This window comes from Myotis daubentonii, chromosome 14 (assembly GCF_963259705.1).
Source record: "Myotis daubentonii chromosome 14, mMyoDau2.1, whole genome shotgun sequence".
Lineage (NCBI taxonomy): Eukaryota > Metazoa > Chordata > Mammalia > Chiroptera > Vespertilionidae > Myotis > Myotis daubentonii.
Window position 1 is genome coordinate 31,738,303 of NC_081853.1, and position 12,902 is coordinate 31,751,204.

The window sequence follows — 12,902 nt, forward strand, 5'->3', positions numbered from 1 at the left end:
AGATGTGCATTTCCCATAAGTGAGTTGGGCAGTGGGCGGTACCTGGAGAGAGAAGTGGAGGAGCTCAGGGTAGTGGAGGAACCAGGGCAGAAGGGGTTAAGGTAAGCTCTGATGTTTCAATAAAACAGCAGCTTCTCTCCACAGACACTGCCACTCTCATTATCTCTGTCAATCAGATCCAAGCAGCAGAACTTCCAAGTTCCCTCTCTGGCTGACAAACTCTCTGTACATGTTCAAAGACCTTCCTGGGCTCCGGAAGCCCAATTACCAGCACTCCGACTTGCCTCTGCAATTCTCTTTCTTAAAGCCCTTCAATTGTCATCTGGAAAATCTGTTACTGCCACCACCTCGGTGGTTTCTGATGAGTGGGGCTGCAGCCAAATTGCTGGGAGCCCCTCCTGGCTCCCTCGCAGGCCTAAGATGTTTTCTGAATGGGCACAGGTCACCTCCCACCTTCCACAGAGAGCAGAATGGCACTTGGGACAATGCTTAGGAGCTTTTTTTTCCGGAGAAATACAACAAAATTAGAATAAACGGTTACTTTGCAGATGTCCTTATTCCCTTTGAGGCCAGCTCAAGCGTCAAATATATGGGAAGCTTCCCCACCCAAATGTCCCCCCAACCCTATCTATGTATGTGCCAACGCGCCCCCCCCCCCCCCCGAATAGAACGGCAAACACAATGCTTTGTCACACTTAGCATGCAATGAGTGTTTGTTGAATAAATGATTTGGAAATTCTGGAAGTCTAATATCAGAAATTCCATTTGTTTTCAGCATAGGTGAGTGCATTTGCTGAGAATATCTTGAATGTCAAATCTTGCCTGTCAGATAGTTTCATAATCCATTCTATGTGTGCTGAATTGTTCTTAATCGGATTAACGTCACTGGGCAGGACAAAATGGGTCTGCTTTTTCTGGCTAACACTTATTATTCATCTAGCTGATGTCGTGGGGGAAACTGGGGTGCAACTGATTCCATGAAGCAGCCTCGGCATTAATTCTGATACTTACTGATTCGACATGCTGCAGGAGCAGAGGCGAAGCGTGGATAATCACAGATAATAGAGGGCCCAGATGCCACACATGGTTGGCACTGGGACCTGGTTAAGGATGCAGCCATGTCACTGGCTCTGGGCTGAAGCTACTCTACCCATGGGAGTGGGGAGCACGGTCATAGCAGCACCCAACTCCTCTTTGGTCTCACTGGATAATGTTTCCTGGGCTCCCAGTCTTCACCGCAACCTGCCCTGGCTCTGAGGCTCTGCTGGATAGAGGGCTGGCTGAGTGCAGGCCTCTCATTTTACCAGCCCCAGAGCCCACCCACCCACAGAGGTGCTCCAGGTGGGGCTGGGTGCCCCATCTGGTTACCTGAATTGAGAACAACCCTGACTTTTTTTGCTGGTGAGTTGAGGAAGATAACTGCCTCCTCACACCCCAACCCTGGGTGATAGGGAGAGCAAGCAGAGAACAGAGGTATGCAGGCTTTACAAACAGTGATCCTTTCACTTCTAAGGGAAGCATATGCACTCAAAATGCAAAGGGGGCCCTGACCGGTTTGGGTGTGGCTCAGTGGATAGAGCATCAGCCTGTGGACTGAAGGGTCCCAGGTTCGATTCCAGTCAAGGGCATGTACCTTGGTTTTGGGCACATCCCCAGTAGGGGGTGTGCAGGAGGCAGCTGATCAATGTTTCTCTCTCACTGATGTTTCTAACTCTCTATCCCTCTCCCTTCCTCTCTATAAAAAAATTAAAAAAATATATTTAAAAAAAATGCAAAGGGGGAGTGGGTCCTGGGTATAGCCCAGGGTCACAGACAGTGTGGAAATCTGGGTAGGACTTTAGATTACTGTTTTCTATCAAAGTGAATCATCCTCAAAAGGTTTCCAAACTTTTAGTAATTGTGGAGCAAAGGCTCCCATCTGGACCACCCCCAATGTCTCTACCTAAAGCATCTCAGATGACCCTCCTCTTTCCTTCCCAACCTTGTCCCTTGAGGGCAGCCCAAGGGATGACCTTCACACAGACAGGACCCACTCCCGATGCCTGTCTGAATCTGACCAGCTCTGGGAAGCGTGCTCAGTTCCTCCTTCACTGATAGGTGACACGGGCTCCTAGCAGAATGGATTCTCAGGAAAAATGGATTCTCTGAAGCTGAGAGGTGAGGGCCTCAGAGGCAGAGCTGCTTCCCCTCTACCTCCCATGGTGAAAGGAGAACACAGGCTGGGTGCTTTGAAGCACAGTAGACGTTCCTGCTTTGTTGTGGGTCTGATCTATTCATGGTCCACAGCCATGAGAACCAGCCACTGTCTCCTAGGTTGGCCTGGGCACCTTTACGTGGTTTGGGATCATTGGGCCTTCACACCTACATGATGGGCTCTTTGCTTCAAACATTGGTGCAAAGAGGTCCCTGGATCCCCCGCCCTGAATGCCTCCAGTTCAGGTTATGATCTGGAGCTGAGAACAGTTAGGAGGGCTTGGCTGCCACTGCCTGTGGGATCCCTTGGATGGAGGTCTGTAGCAATCAGGTGCTGCTGACACTTACGTCTTGGTTGGACATATCCCAGTAGGGTCTCTCTCCAAATGACATGACTTCCCACATGACAATCCCGTAGCTCCAGACGTCACTGGCAGACGTGAACTTGCGGTAGGCGATGGCCTCCGGGGCCGTCCATCTCACGGGGATCTTCCCTCCCTGGAAGAAGGAAAAGCCTGGTCAACCCAAACATCGGGTTTTCAGTTGAAGGCAGATGAAAATAAGCAGCACACATGTCTTTCCACTCTCCCACTCTTTGCCCCACTCTCATATGTCCTGAATTAGGACGGCCAGGAGAGTCCGAGCCCCATGGGCAGGCCTCCGTTACTGCACCCAAGGCGCTCAAGCAGGTGATAGGGAGAGCAAACAGAGAACAGAGGCATGCAGGCTTTGCAAACAGTAACACTCTCAGTCCTATGGGAAGCGTATGTGTTCAAAATGCGTGGCCTCTGCTGGTCTCACAGCAGGCGTGGGTGCACCGCATGTGAGGTGACGGCTGGTACTCAAACTTGCTTGCCCCCTAATTCCCTGCATACTGATTCTCATGTCACCGTTGGGTGGGAGGAGAGAGCACTACAACATGAAATTCCATCCGACATGCAACTTACTAGATGGGCCACAAAATTTGGGTCAGGAGGAAGTAAAACAAACGAAAAAGGGAGGTGAGGTTTTTCTCGCTCTGCAGCCTGCAGACAACCCTGAGCCGAGGTCCCTGTAGACGCCTGCTGTCTTCCCTGCCCTGTGTGGGAGTCGGCATCAGAGGCTGGAGGTCCACTTTGCTAAAGGGCCCACCTACGTGCATAGCACTTGCCTTCTACCCCAGGCCCTAGGTTTATGTGTCCGAGGTTCACGTCTCCTCCTCCTTGCCAGCAACTCCACCCTCAAAGTTCCGACATGGTTCTCTGCTTGGCCCTCGGTTTGTCTGCCAGACCTTGGCCTATTGTGTTTACTGAAGAGATGATACCCATTCATGCGGCCCATCAATCACTAGCCAATGAGCACTGCTTTGTGCCAGGCCCTTTCTGAGAAGCTGCTGCCAGAGATGAGCGGCCAAGGGCCCTGCCCTCAGGCTGCACAGGGGATGGGGAGACAGACACAAAGCACCAGACACTTAAAATGTATGGTTAACAAGATGAAAAGTGATGAAGGTGAGGCCGAGGGGGATACAGGGTGTTCTGAGAACCAGAGGAGACTCCCTAACACAGAAGAGGGGCAGGAACGGTAGCCAGGAGCAGGCAGAGGGGCAGTTTCCTGGAACCTCTGGTCAAGCGAGGATACCAGTACTGCCCCATTCTGCCTGTGTAACCTGGAACAAGTTACCCAACCTCTCTGTGCCTCGGTTTCTCATTGACAATATGGGGGTGCTGATTGCACCTACATACATAGTCAGGTTGCTTTGAGGATTAAGTGGGTCACCATCCATACAGTGCTTGGGATGGGCCTGGGGTAGAGGGCAAGTGCTATGCACGTTAACTATTACTTCACTATCCTCAGTCCTGGAGGAGGAGGAGAGATGAATCAGGCAAAGAGAGGAGAGGAGGGAAGTCCCGGCAGAGGTGCAGGTGCAGGTGCTGGAGGTGAGAGAGGTGCTGACTGCCAGGCAGCAGGATGGGGAAGCATGGTTTCCGAAGGGGAAGTGAGGGAGGTGAGCAGAGAGCAGGGCTCCCTCTGCAGGTCACCGATGCCACTCAGAGGGGTAAAGTGGGGGCACTTCGAGAGGCTGGCCTCCAAAACACATCATTCACTAGAAAAATATGCTCCTCAAATTCGATGCTTCATGCGACTACCAGGATCTCACTCCCACGGCCCTTTTGTGATGCCTGGACTCCGCCTCCATAATACACGAAACCTGCCGCTCCCTGGCTCCCCACTCCTCAGCCTCGGGCTTCGGCTGAAGAGGCTATTTTTATTCTGACCGTTCTCACGATCTGTTCAAACCACCAGAGATACATGTTGGACTTTAGCTAAAATACATTAAAAATGTCTAAGAGGCTAAGCTGAGATGAGGGAGAGAGAAGGAGCAAACAGCAAAGTGTATTTTTATCTGGACTCCTACCCCGGGTCTGGGAGGAAGGAAGGTGACCTGCTGGGCCTCCCCAGGCACACGCCCAGCTCCCTGCAGAAGGGCCATGGAAGGCTTCTGTGGTGGGAGATGTCCTCAGCGCAAATGCCAGCCACCAGCAACATGGCAAATGCCTGAGAGCAGGCTCGGGCGCGCTGTTCTCACCACCCCCAGAACAGGAATGGGCTTTCTGCTTTTATCTGCATGGCACCCTTGGCTGGGAAAAAAGGTGGAAGATGCATCCAGTGACCCAGGAGTTGTCAAACACTTGGAGGCCAGGGTCCCATAGCCTGGTGGCCCCATGTTGTAAGTCACCATTAGGGGAGGGGAGACGTTGCCACACCTGGAGAGGACCTGGACCAGAGGAGAGGAGGAGAGGGGTTTCTGCTCCCTCATAATACCTGCGTTAAGCGAGGTAGGAGAGAGCAGGAGTTTAACTAGTGTGATGTGTGTGTGTGTGTGTGTGTGTGTGTGTGTTTAAGAAAGAGAGAAAGAAGAAGAAGAAGAAGAAGAAGAAGAAGAAGAAGAAGAAGAAGAAGAAGAAGAAGAAGAAGAAGAAGAAGAAGAAGAAGAAGGAGGAGAAGGAGAAGAAGAAGGGGAGGAGGAGGAGGAGGAGGAGGAGGAGGAGGAGGAGGAGGAGGAGGAGGAGGAAGTGGAGGAGGAGGAGGAAGTGGAGGAGGAGGAGGGGGAGATGAGAGAGGACTCCATGTGAAAACTGACCAATATGTGTGTCAGAGAGTGAGAGACAGGGAGAAAACTTGGCTGTGTAGGTCTATGAATAAAAGAAAGTTATGGCTGCCTGGCCGGCATGGCTCAGTGGTTGAGTGTTGACTTATGAACCAGGAGGTCATGGTTTGATTCCCGGTCAGGGCACATGCCCAGGTTGTGGACTTGATCCCCAGTGTGAGGTGTGCAGGAGGCAGCTGATCCACGATTCTCTCTCATCATTTATGTTTCTATCTCTCCCTCTCCCTTCCTTTCTGAAATCAATAAAAAATAGTTAAAAAAAAAACAGTTATGGCTTATCTTGTGTGTGTATGTTTGTGTCAGAGAGAGGGGGCGAGGGGATGACAGAGATGTTCTGATGAATTTCAAAGAGCCTATTTGGGAGTCCGAAGGTGTCCTCTCTGCCAAGTCTGGAGCAGACCCCAGGGGTTGTCAGTGACAGCTGTTGAACTGCTCTCTCTCGCATGCAAAGTGGCCGTGCTAGGCCCACTGGCAGGGAGCCTCAGCCCTCCTGCCACCTCGGGCCTCTGGGCCTCACTGAACACGAAGCTGGGCCTGTCACTGCCACCCCCCATCCCAGCAGGTGGCAAAGCCTTCGAGAAGAGCCTCCCCGGACAGGCAGGTGACAGCTTGTCATGACCAGCTCTCCCACTCAGCCAGGAGAGCAGGGGATGCTGACCTCTGAGGCAGAACCAATGGAAGGCCAAAGTCAGGGGACAGGTGCTTTCCTTCATGGGAATTTAAACTTTCCTCCCAGCTTTCGAACATTCTATCACCAGCCTCCTCTTCTGATGCTTAGAGGTAATTATGGTGATGGCTATTTAACCTGCCTTCAATTATGTGAAAGGATTAATTTAAAGGATGGTGACCAGCCCCATGGAGGGGACTAGAAGAGAAGGAGGTGGGATGATATTGCAGCAGGCAGGGTTTCTGCAGGCGAGGAGGGTCCTCCTGCTAGAAGTGACATCTGGACCAGAAGGCCTAAGGCCGACACATTCACCTGACTGCAAAGTGCTCCAAGAGTCCTGGCTCTCACCGGGGCAGGCAGGAGGAAGGGGCACAGAGGAGTGGTTTGCACTGCTGGATGGGAAGGAACATGAGGAAAGAATTTGTGAGGGGAGGGGGTGAGAAACAGGGGAGGCTCACTGGGAAGGAATCTGTATCCACATGGGCAGGGAGTGGCTTCTCCAAGCACCAGAGGACTCCCTTCCCCAGGATGCTGAGGAAGGGAGTCCTCTGGTCTGCATTTGGCAGGGACGAGGTGTCCCAAATCTGAGGCATGGGGGTGGGAGAAGGGGAGAGGAGGGAGAAGAACCTTTCCATCATCAGGGCTCTGAGTTCCAAATGACCTCATATACTGAACTTCCACACACAGCTTGGCATTGAATGGTTGTGCAGCTGAGAAATTCTCTAAAAGTTTCAAATCCACTGCTTCAGAATAATCATGCCTTAACTGAGGTATAAGACACACTATAAAGATTGTGTGTGTGTGTAATTTGATAAACAAAGTGAAGTCTGGTAGCAGATTAATTCTAATACAGCCATCTCAAGGTTTACTTCCTGATAATCCACACCCACCCCAGCCTGCAGGTGTGATGCCAACGGGTGGAGGCACTTTAGTTGCTCAGCCTCAGCCAGCCTGCAACAAGCATCCTTGCAGCACCCACTCTGCCCAGCATCTTGATGGGGATATGGCAGTGATGAGACTCAGCCAATGCCACCCACCCAGCTCACTGTCTTGCCACAGTGAGATTACACAGGCACCGTTTGCAGCTTTGGTTCTAGAACCCACCCAATTGTGGAGTTTTCCAGGCCAAAGTCTAAACAAAGGACAGATTCCCCTGGCTAGTTACTTACCCTAGAGATGCCCAAAAGGGTAACACTTCTGTGAGTCTGGGCATTGCTACAGTACTCTTCTCTGCCATCCTGTGTGAGACAAAGTCTCAGTGGGCATATTACATGAGTCCAGACCTCCATGCATATTGAGTATGGTGCTCATGGAGTTGTTCATATATTAGATCATGCTGCATGAGGCATCCCCTTGAAGTGATAGGTTTATGACTGAGAGCATCATGCAATGGTTCTGGATTTCATAATGCCCACTCTCTATTAGGGTTATAATATATAAAAAATGTTGGGATGACTGTAAAGATCTAACATGATACGTACGTAAACCACCCAGATATTATCATTAAATAAATGTATTGGATTGTGTCTCCCAAAAGATATGTTCAAGTTCTAACCTCCTGTACCAGTGAATATGACCTTATTTGGAAATTTGGCCTTTGAAGATATAATTAAATAAGATGAGGACATACTGGATTAGAGTGTGCCAATGACTGGCATCCATGTAAGAAGGGTAGGGGAAGACAAAGAGAGACCTAGTAGGGAATGATATGCAGAGACAGGGGCAGAGATTGGCACAATGCATCTAAAAGCCAAAGAATGCCAAAGATTGACAACAACCACCAGAAACTAGGAGAGAGGCATGGAATTGCTTCTTCCTGAGAGTCTTAGGAGCGAGCATCACCCAGCCAACACCATGATTTTGGACTCCTAGCCTCCAGAACTGTGAGAGAAGAAATTCCTGTTGTTTAAAACCACTCAACTTGTGCTACTTGTTATAGCAGCGCTGGGAAACTAACGCAATGAGTATATACAACTTTATCAGCCACTCGTTAAATTCCCAGGTGGCAGATCCACCACGAACTACTATTAGAGGGCAGTGGGATTCGGGAGTGAGGGACACCTTGAACATTTAGGTTAAAATCCAGCAGACAAACCACAGAGGCTCTGTAGTATTTCCTCAGTGCTGTCGATCAGACCCAGGCCAGTCTACGCCGGAAAGGACTGCCCTTTGCCTAGCAGTGAGTGCTGTGGGGTGAGGACTGAAGGGGCAGCGCCAAGGCACTGCCACTGATGTGGTATGAGGACAGCAGTGGGAAGGCAGCTCGGATACTGCTGCTGGAGGAGCCACCATCGCTCCTCCTCGCTGGAGAAGCATGGCGTGCCTGAGGGAGAATCCTGCCAGCCACGCCCCAGACCAGGTGGAACTCCAAGCCTGGGTGGCTGGAGGCAGTGTCAATACCCCTCTTCTGGGCATCCCCAGAAAGCCTCACCTGGCGGTTCTCAAGCTTTGCCCATTGGAATCACACTGGGGAAGTTAATTTATTCAGAATCTCTGAGAGCGGTGCTCACACATTGGTTGGTTTTAACAAGCTTCAGGGAATCCTAATGTGCAGTCATTAGTCACGACCACTGGCCAGGAGCCACAGTATTCAAGTTTGAGTGTGCACCAGAACCTCCTGGAAGGCTTGTTAAAACACACATCACAGGGCCATAACCCAGACTTTGGAATTTACCAGTTCTGGGATAGGGCTTGGGAAGTTACATTTCCAACAATTTCCAAGTATGGTTCCCAAACATGGAGAACCACTGGCACAAATCAACCCCTATGGTAAGTAACGTATAAGTAACCCATAGACCAACAAGCATACGTCGTAGATTGAGTGAGGTCTCATCTTGAATACCAACTCTGGTCATTGTTAGCGGCTGGGTTAAGGAGGATTCTGAGGGTTCCTTTGAGCTCAGCAAGCAAGAGTGCCATGACTGATGAGTGATGTCTACCCAGAGTAAAGGATGGGAGGTGGTATATATGGCAAATATTTGCCAACACTGAACTAAAAAGCTCAAAAGATCTCCAAATGACAGAAAAAAAGGCAGTGACAGGCTTCTTTGGTTTCCATCAAGTATATCTGTGGCCCCAGGGAAATGGAGGGAGAGCTGAAGTTCACATCCCAGAGCAAGCACCCTCTGGACGGGCCCTGGGACTCTCCGCTTGGAGCAGGGCCACCCTGGCAGCGAGGGTGGCCAGGCTTGGTGAGGCATTTGCCCGCTTGCTTGTGAGAGGGGCTCTGCTTTGCCCTCTGTGAACAGGTCAGATACAGATGGCCCTGCCCTCAGGGGGACCCATGGGACACGCCCTCCTCCTGTTCCCTAGTCCTGTCCACTGCCCTGGACTGAGACATCCGCCGTGGCTCTAAGTGCTAAATTAAGAAGGCATTTTAGAATGAATGTCTCTATTTAAAAGCACTCTGAAAATACACTGACCCTTTCCCCCCAACCTAATCAGCAAAGTGATTTTTCCAGATAAGGCCCGTATCAGCCAAGAAGGAAAAGAAGTTTCAGCCTAAAAGGTTATCTTTCTCCGAATGCTACCAGCTTCTAACAGCCAGTGGAAATGGCTTCTGGCTGCTGAATCGCTACTGAGTCTAGATAATAAAGAGGCCGTTCCTCGCTCCCCAGGATGCCAGGAATTTGCATGAAAACAGTCTCTCCGTTTTCTGAAAGAGTTCATCTGGCCCTGCTGCTCCTTTCTTTCCAGGAGCCACAATCTTGATGGTGACACTGTAATTTATTACCATGCTAAGGATTATGATGCAACATACAGAGTTAGAAACTGAGGTGGGGAACAGGCAGCAGGAACAGGTGAGCTTGTGGAGAGGATGGTCTTATTTGTCATGCAAATGGCACACAGAACAGAAAAGGGCTGGGAGAAGAGACAACCCCACAAGACACACTGCATTGGCTGCCGACAAAATTGTTTCTAAATAGAATGTTTTTCAAAGCTTTTTTCCCCCTTGAAGCATTAGCTGCTCCTCCGAAATGAATGGCACAATGTATTTTGTACTAGTAATAAAATATGTGATTTGAATAACTACAAATGTAGAGATTTACAGTCAGTGGGGTCCTTGCTGCCTTCCCCCTGAGCTTTGTGGGCACCGAAACCCTTCTGTGAGATGCTGGGAAAGGTAATTGCAGCCCAAACATCATTTTCCAGCAGCTAGAGAAAGGCCTATTTGGACATAAATTAACTAAAAATATGCGATGATAGTGTGTGTTTCATGTGTGAAGAACAGAAAGGCCACTTGGTGACGTTTCCCAGCTGGGGACAAAAAAACCACAAAACAAAAGCCCTGTTCCACCCGAACAGACGTTGTTTCTCTGTGCTACACTGTCAAGGCAAACAGCTGTCTTTTACTACTCACCCTCAACTAGCCTCTAGAGACTGCGATGTGGGCTTTATTATTATTATTTTATCACACAGCACGTCTCGAGTTTGTAATTGTTTATAATTAAAAAGAAAGGATGGAGAGACAAGGGCTAAATAATTCACTGGCTGCCTTCATTCATTTGGCAAGGAGGCTGTGGGGAGGCTCTCTGGGCCAGGCCCAGGTGAACGAAAGGAAACGGAACAATACCGCTTCTGCCCTGAGCGGGGCACTGTTCAGGGAATCTCACAGTGAATCAGCTCAAGGATGGTTCAAGCTTGGCCTTTCCTTGTGCCACCCCCACAGCCTGAGCCTCCTATGGGTCCTCCTGAAAAGTCAGCCCCAGGAGAGAGCGGCAGGATGAACTGGCCCAGTGGGCTTTAGTCTCTGCACTTTGCCTACAGAAGGAGCCAGTACCCATCAAAGACCTGGTGGGCAAGCATGTGCCTGCTCTGCTGCTGAAACAAAAACTCCCCACTGCCGCCCTGGCTGGTGTGGCTCAGTTGGCGGGAGCATCGTTCTGTATACTAAAAGGTTGTGGGTTCGATTCTTGGGATTCTCAGTCAGGGCACATACCTAGGTTTCAGGTTAAATCCCCCATTGGGGCACGTTTGGAAGGCAACCAATCAATATTCTCACTCATGTGGATGTTTCTCTCTCTTTCCTCCCCCTCTTCCTTCTCCTCTAAAATCAATAATAAGCATATCCTTGGGTAAGGACTAAAAACAAAACAAGACAAAACAAACTCCCCACTCCGTAGGGAGAGATGTGTGGAGGGGAGCCTTTAGGCCCTGTGGATGACAAGGGTGGCAGGGAGGACCAGGGAACGGGGCGGGCAGGGTTGAAGAGGAGGCTAGCAGGTCACACTGTTGTCTACCCTTCCCTTCCTGGGCCATGTCCAGTGTGTATTCATTGCTTTTCTGAACGTGTCAGGAAATGTGCTTTCTCCTGGAGACGCTCATCCCTCCTGCTTCATTGCTGTCTGCTCCTAGCCCTAGGCCACCCCAAGAGACCACAGTCCTCTCCTTTTTCAGCCTGTGAGCCCTGGGTCTCCCACTTGTCCCCATGTCTCTGTCAATAGGCCATGCCAGCCCACCCACCTTTGCCCCGTGTGTCTCCCATGACCCTCAGGCTCCCGGAGCTCTGAGATAGGGCCACACTTCCCATGGCAATGTGGCTGGCAGGGGATCCCGACAGTGAGCGGCGAGAGGTGGGGGCTGCTGGGGCAGGTGGATTCTGTCTGCGGATGGAGGCTGGCCTCTTCGAGACCTCTGTCCCGCTCTGTGGGGTTTATTCCATTGTCCTTATTAAGTTTCCCTGTCTCTTCATGTGATGTAAGCATCTGACAGACTGTCGTGGCAACCCATTTTAATAGGTACAGCAGTAGGTAGATTCCTCATTCACAGTGTAATTTTTGATGCCTTACCGATGTTCACTAGCCACACCTCTAGTCTCTTTTCCTGCCCGACCCTCCAACAGCTATTTAAAAATAATCATTCACATTAAATAGCTCAAGTTCTTCTGGCCTCCTGAACTGCACCCCCTTCTTGGCATTGTTTCTCCCTTGAACAATCTGGGCAGTTATAACCAAGTCACTTAAACACTCTGTCTTACTGTCTCTACCTGCCAATAGGGATAATAATGCTTAATTATCTCAGAGAGCAGATGAGGAGCTGTTAGCTAATGCTGGCAGAGTGAGATGTGAGAGTGAGTGAGCGAGGCTGCTCCACCTGCCTCCAGCATGAGCCCTGTTCTCTGGGTGCCTGTGGCTTGAGGGATGGCCAGGGAGATCCAGAGAGAGCCCCAAAGACTACCAGGGGTGGAGGGTCAACTCCTTTCCTGGTACTTTCCCCACCAGTTACCTAAAGCACCTATTCTGAGGTTTGTTTTACAGATGCTGTAAGCTGGGGGAGAGAGGAGAATGGCCACAGGTCCACATCTTGTAAAAGGTGAAGGGGCAATTGGCACCAGGTCCTTCCATTCCAAATCCTATGCTGCCTATTCCCCATAGGGGGTAACAGGAAAGAAGAACGAAAGAAAACTGGAGCTGTGTGCCCCTGTGTATGGAGGGCAGGTGGCATCTTTTCTCTCCCAAAGGAGAAAAAACACTTGGCTTCTGTTTCACTTTTACAGAGCACGAAACTCCAAACTCTCAGGCCAGGGTCCCATTCCACCCCTGCCGTCATCACCCCCAGACTGTCCACATCCCAGTGAGTTTTAGGGTACAAAAAGCCATCTGAGTCTGCTACATTTTTTATGTGTGGGGGACATTTATTGTGAGAGAAGAATATGAAGGTGTGCCTGCAGGTGAAATGAGAAAAAACATTCATTGGTTTCTTGTTAAAATAAAGCATCAACAAGCACAGTGTACGTGAAGGAGTAAGTGAGGAAGACCAATGCTGCTTTGTATGTGTGTGTGGTGGGGGTGATGTATGTGTGAGGAGTGTAAATTGGCAAAAAGTTTGGGGAAATAAACTTTCTCTCCCCAAATTTAAAACATGTAATTCTTAACATCACCACAAGGGGCAGAT

General features: G+C 50.1%; 1 protein-coding gene across 1 annotated transcript in view; it reads right to left on the minus strand.

The window, feature by feature from the left end:
• EPHB1 (EPH receptor B1) overlaps window positions 1-12,902 on the minus strand; it is a 409,178-nt gene that overhangs the window by 11,549 nt on the left and 384,727 nt on the right. Inside the window, exon 13 of the mRNA XM_059663875.1 lies at window positions 2,542-2,691. Within this exon, the coding sequence (XP_059519858.1) occupies window positions 2,542-2,691 (150 nt within the window). The remainder of the gene's footprint in view (window positions 1-2,541; window positions 2,692-12,902) is intronic.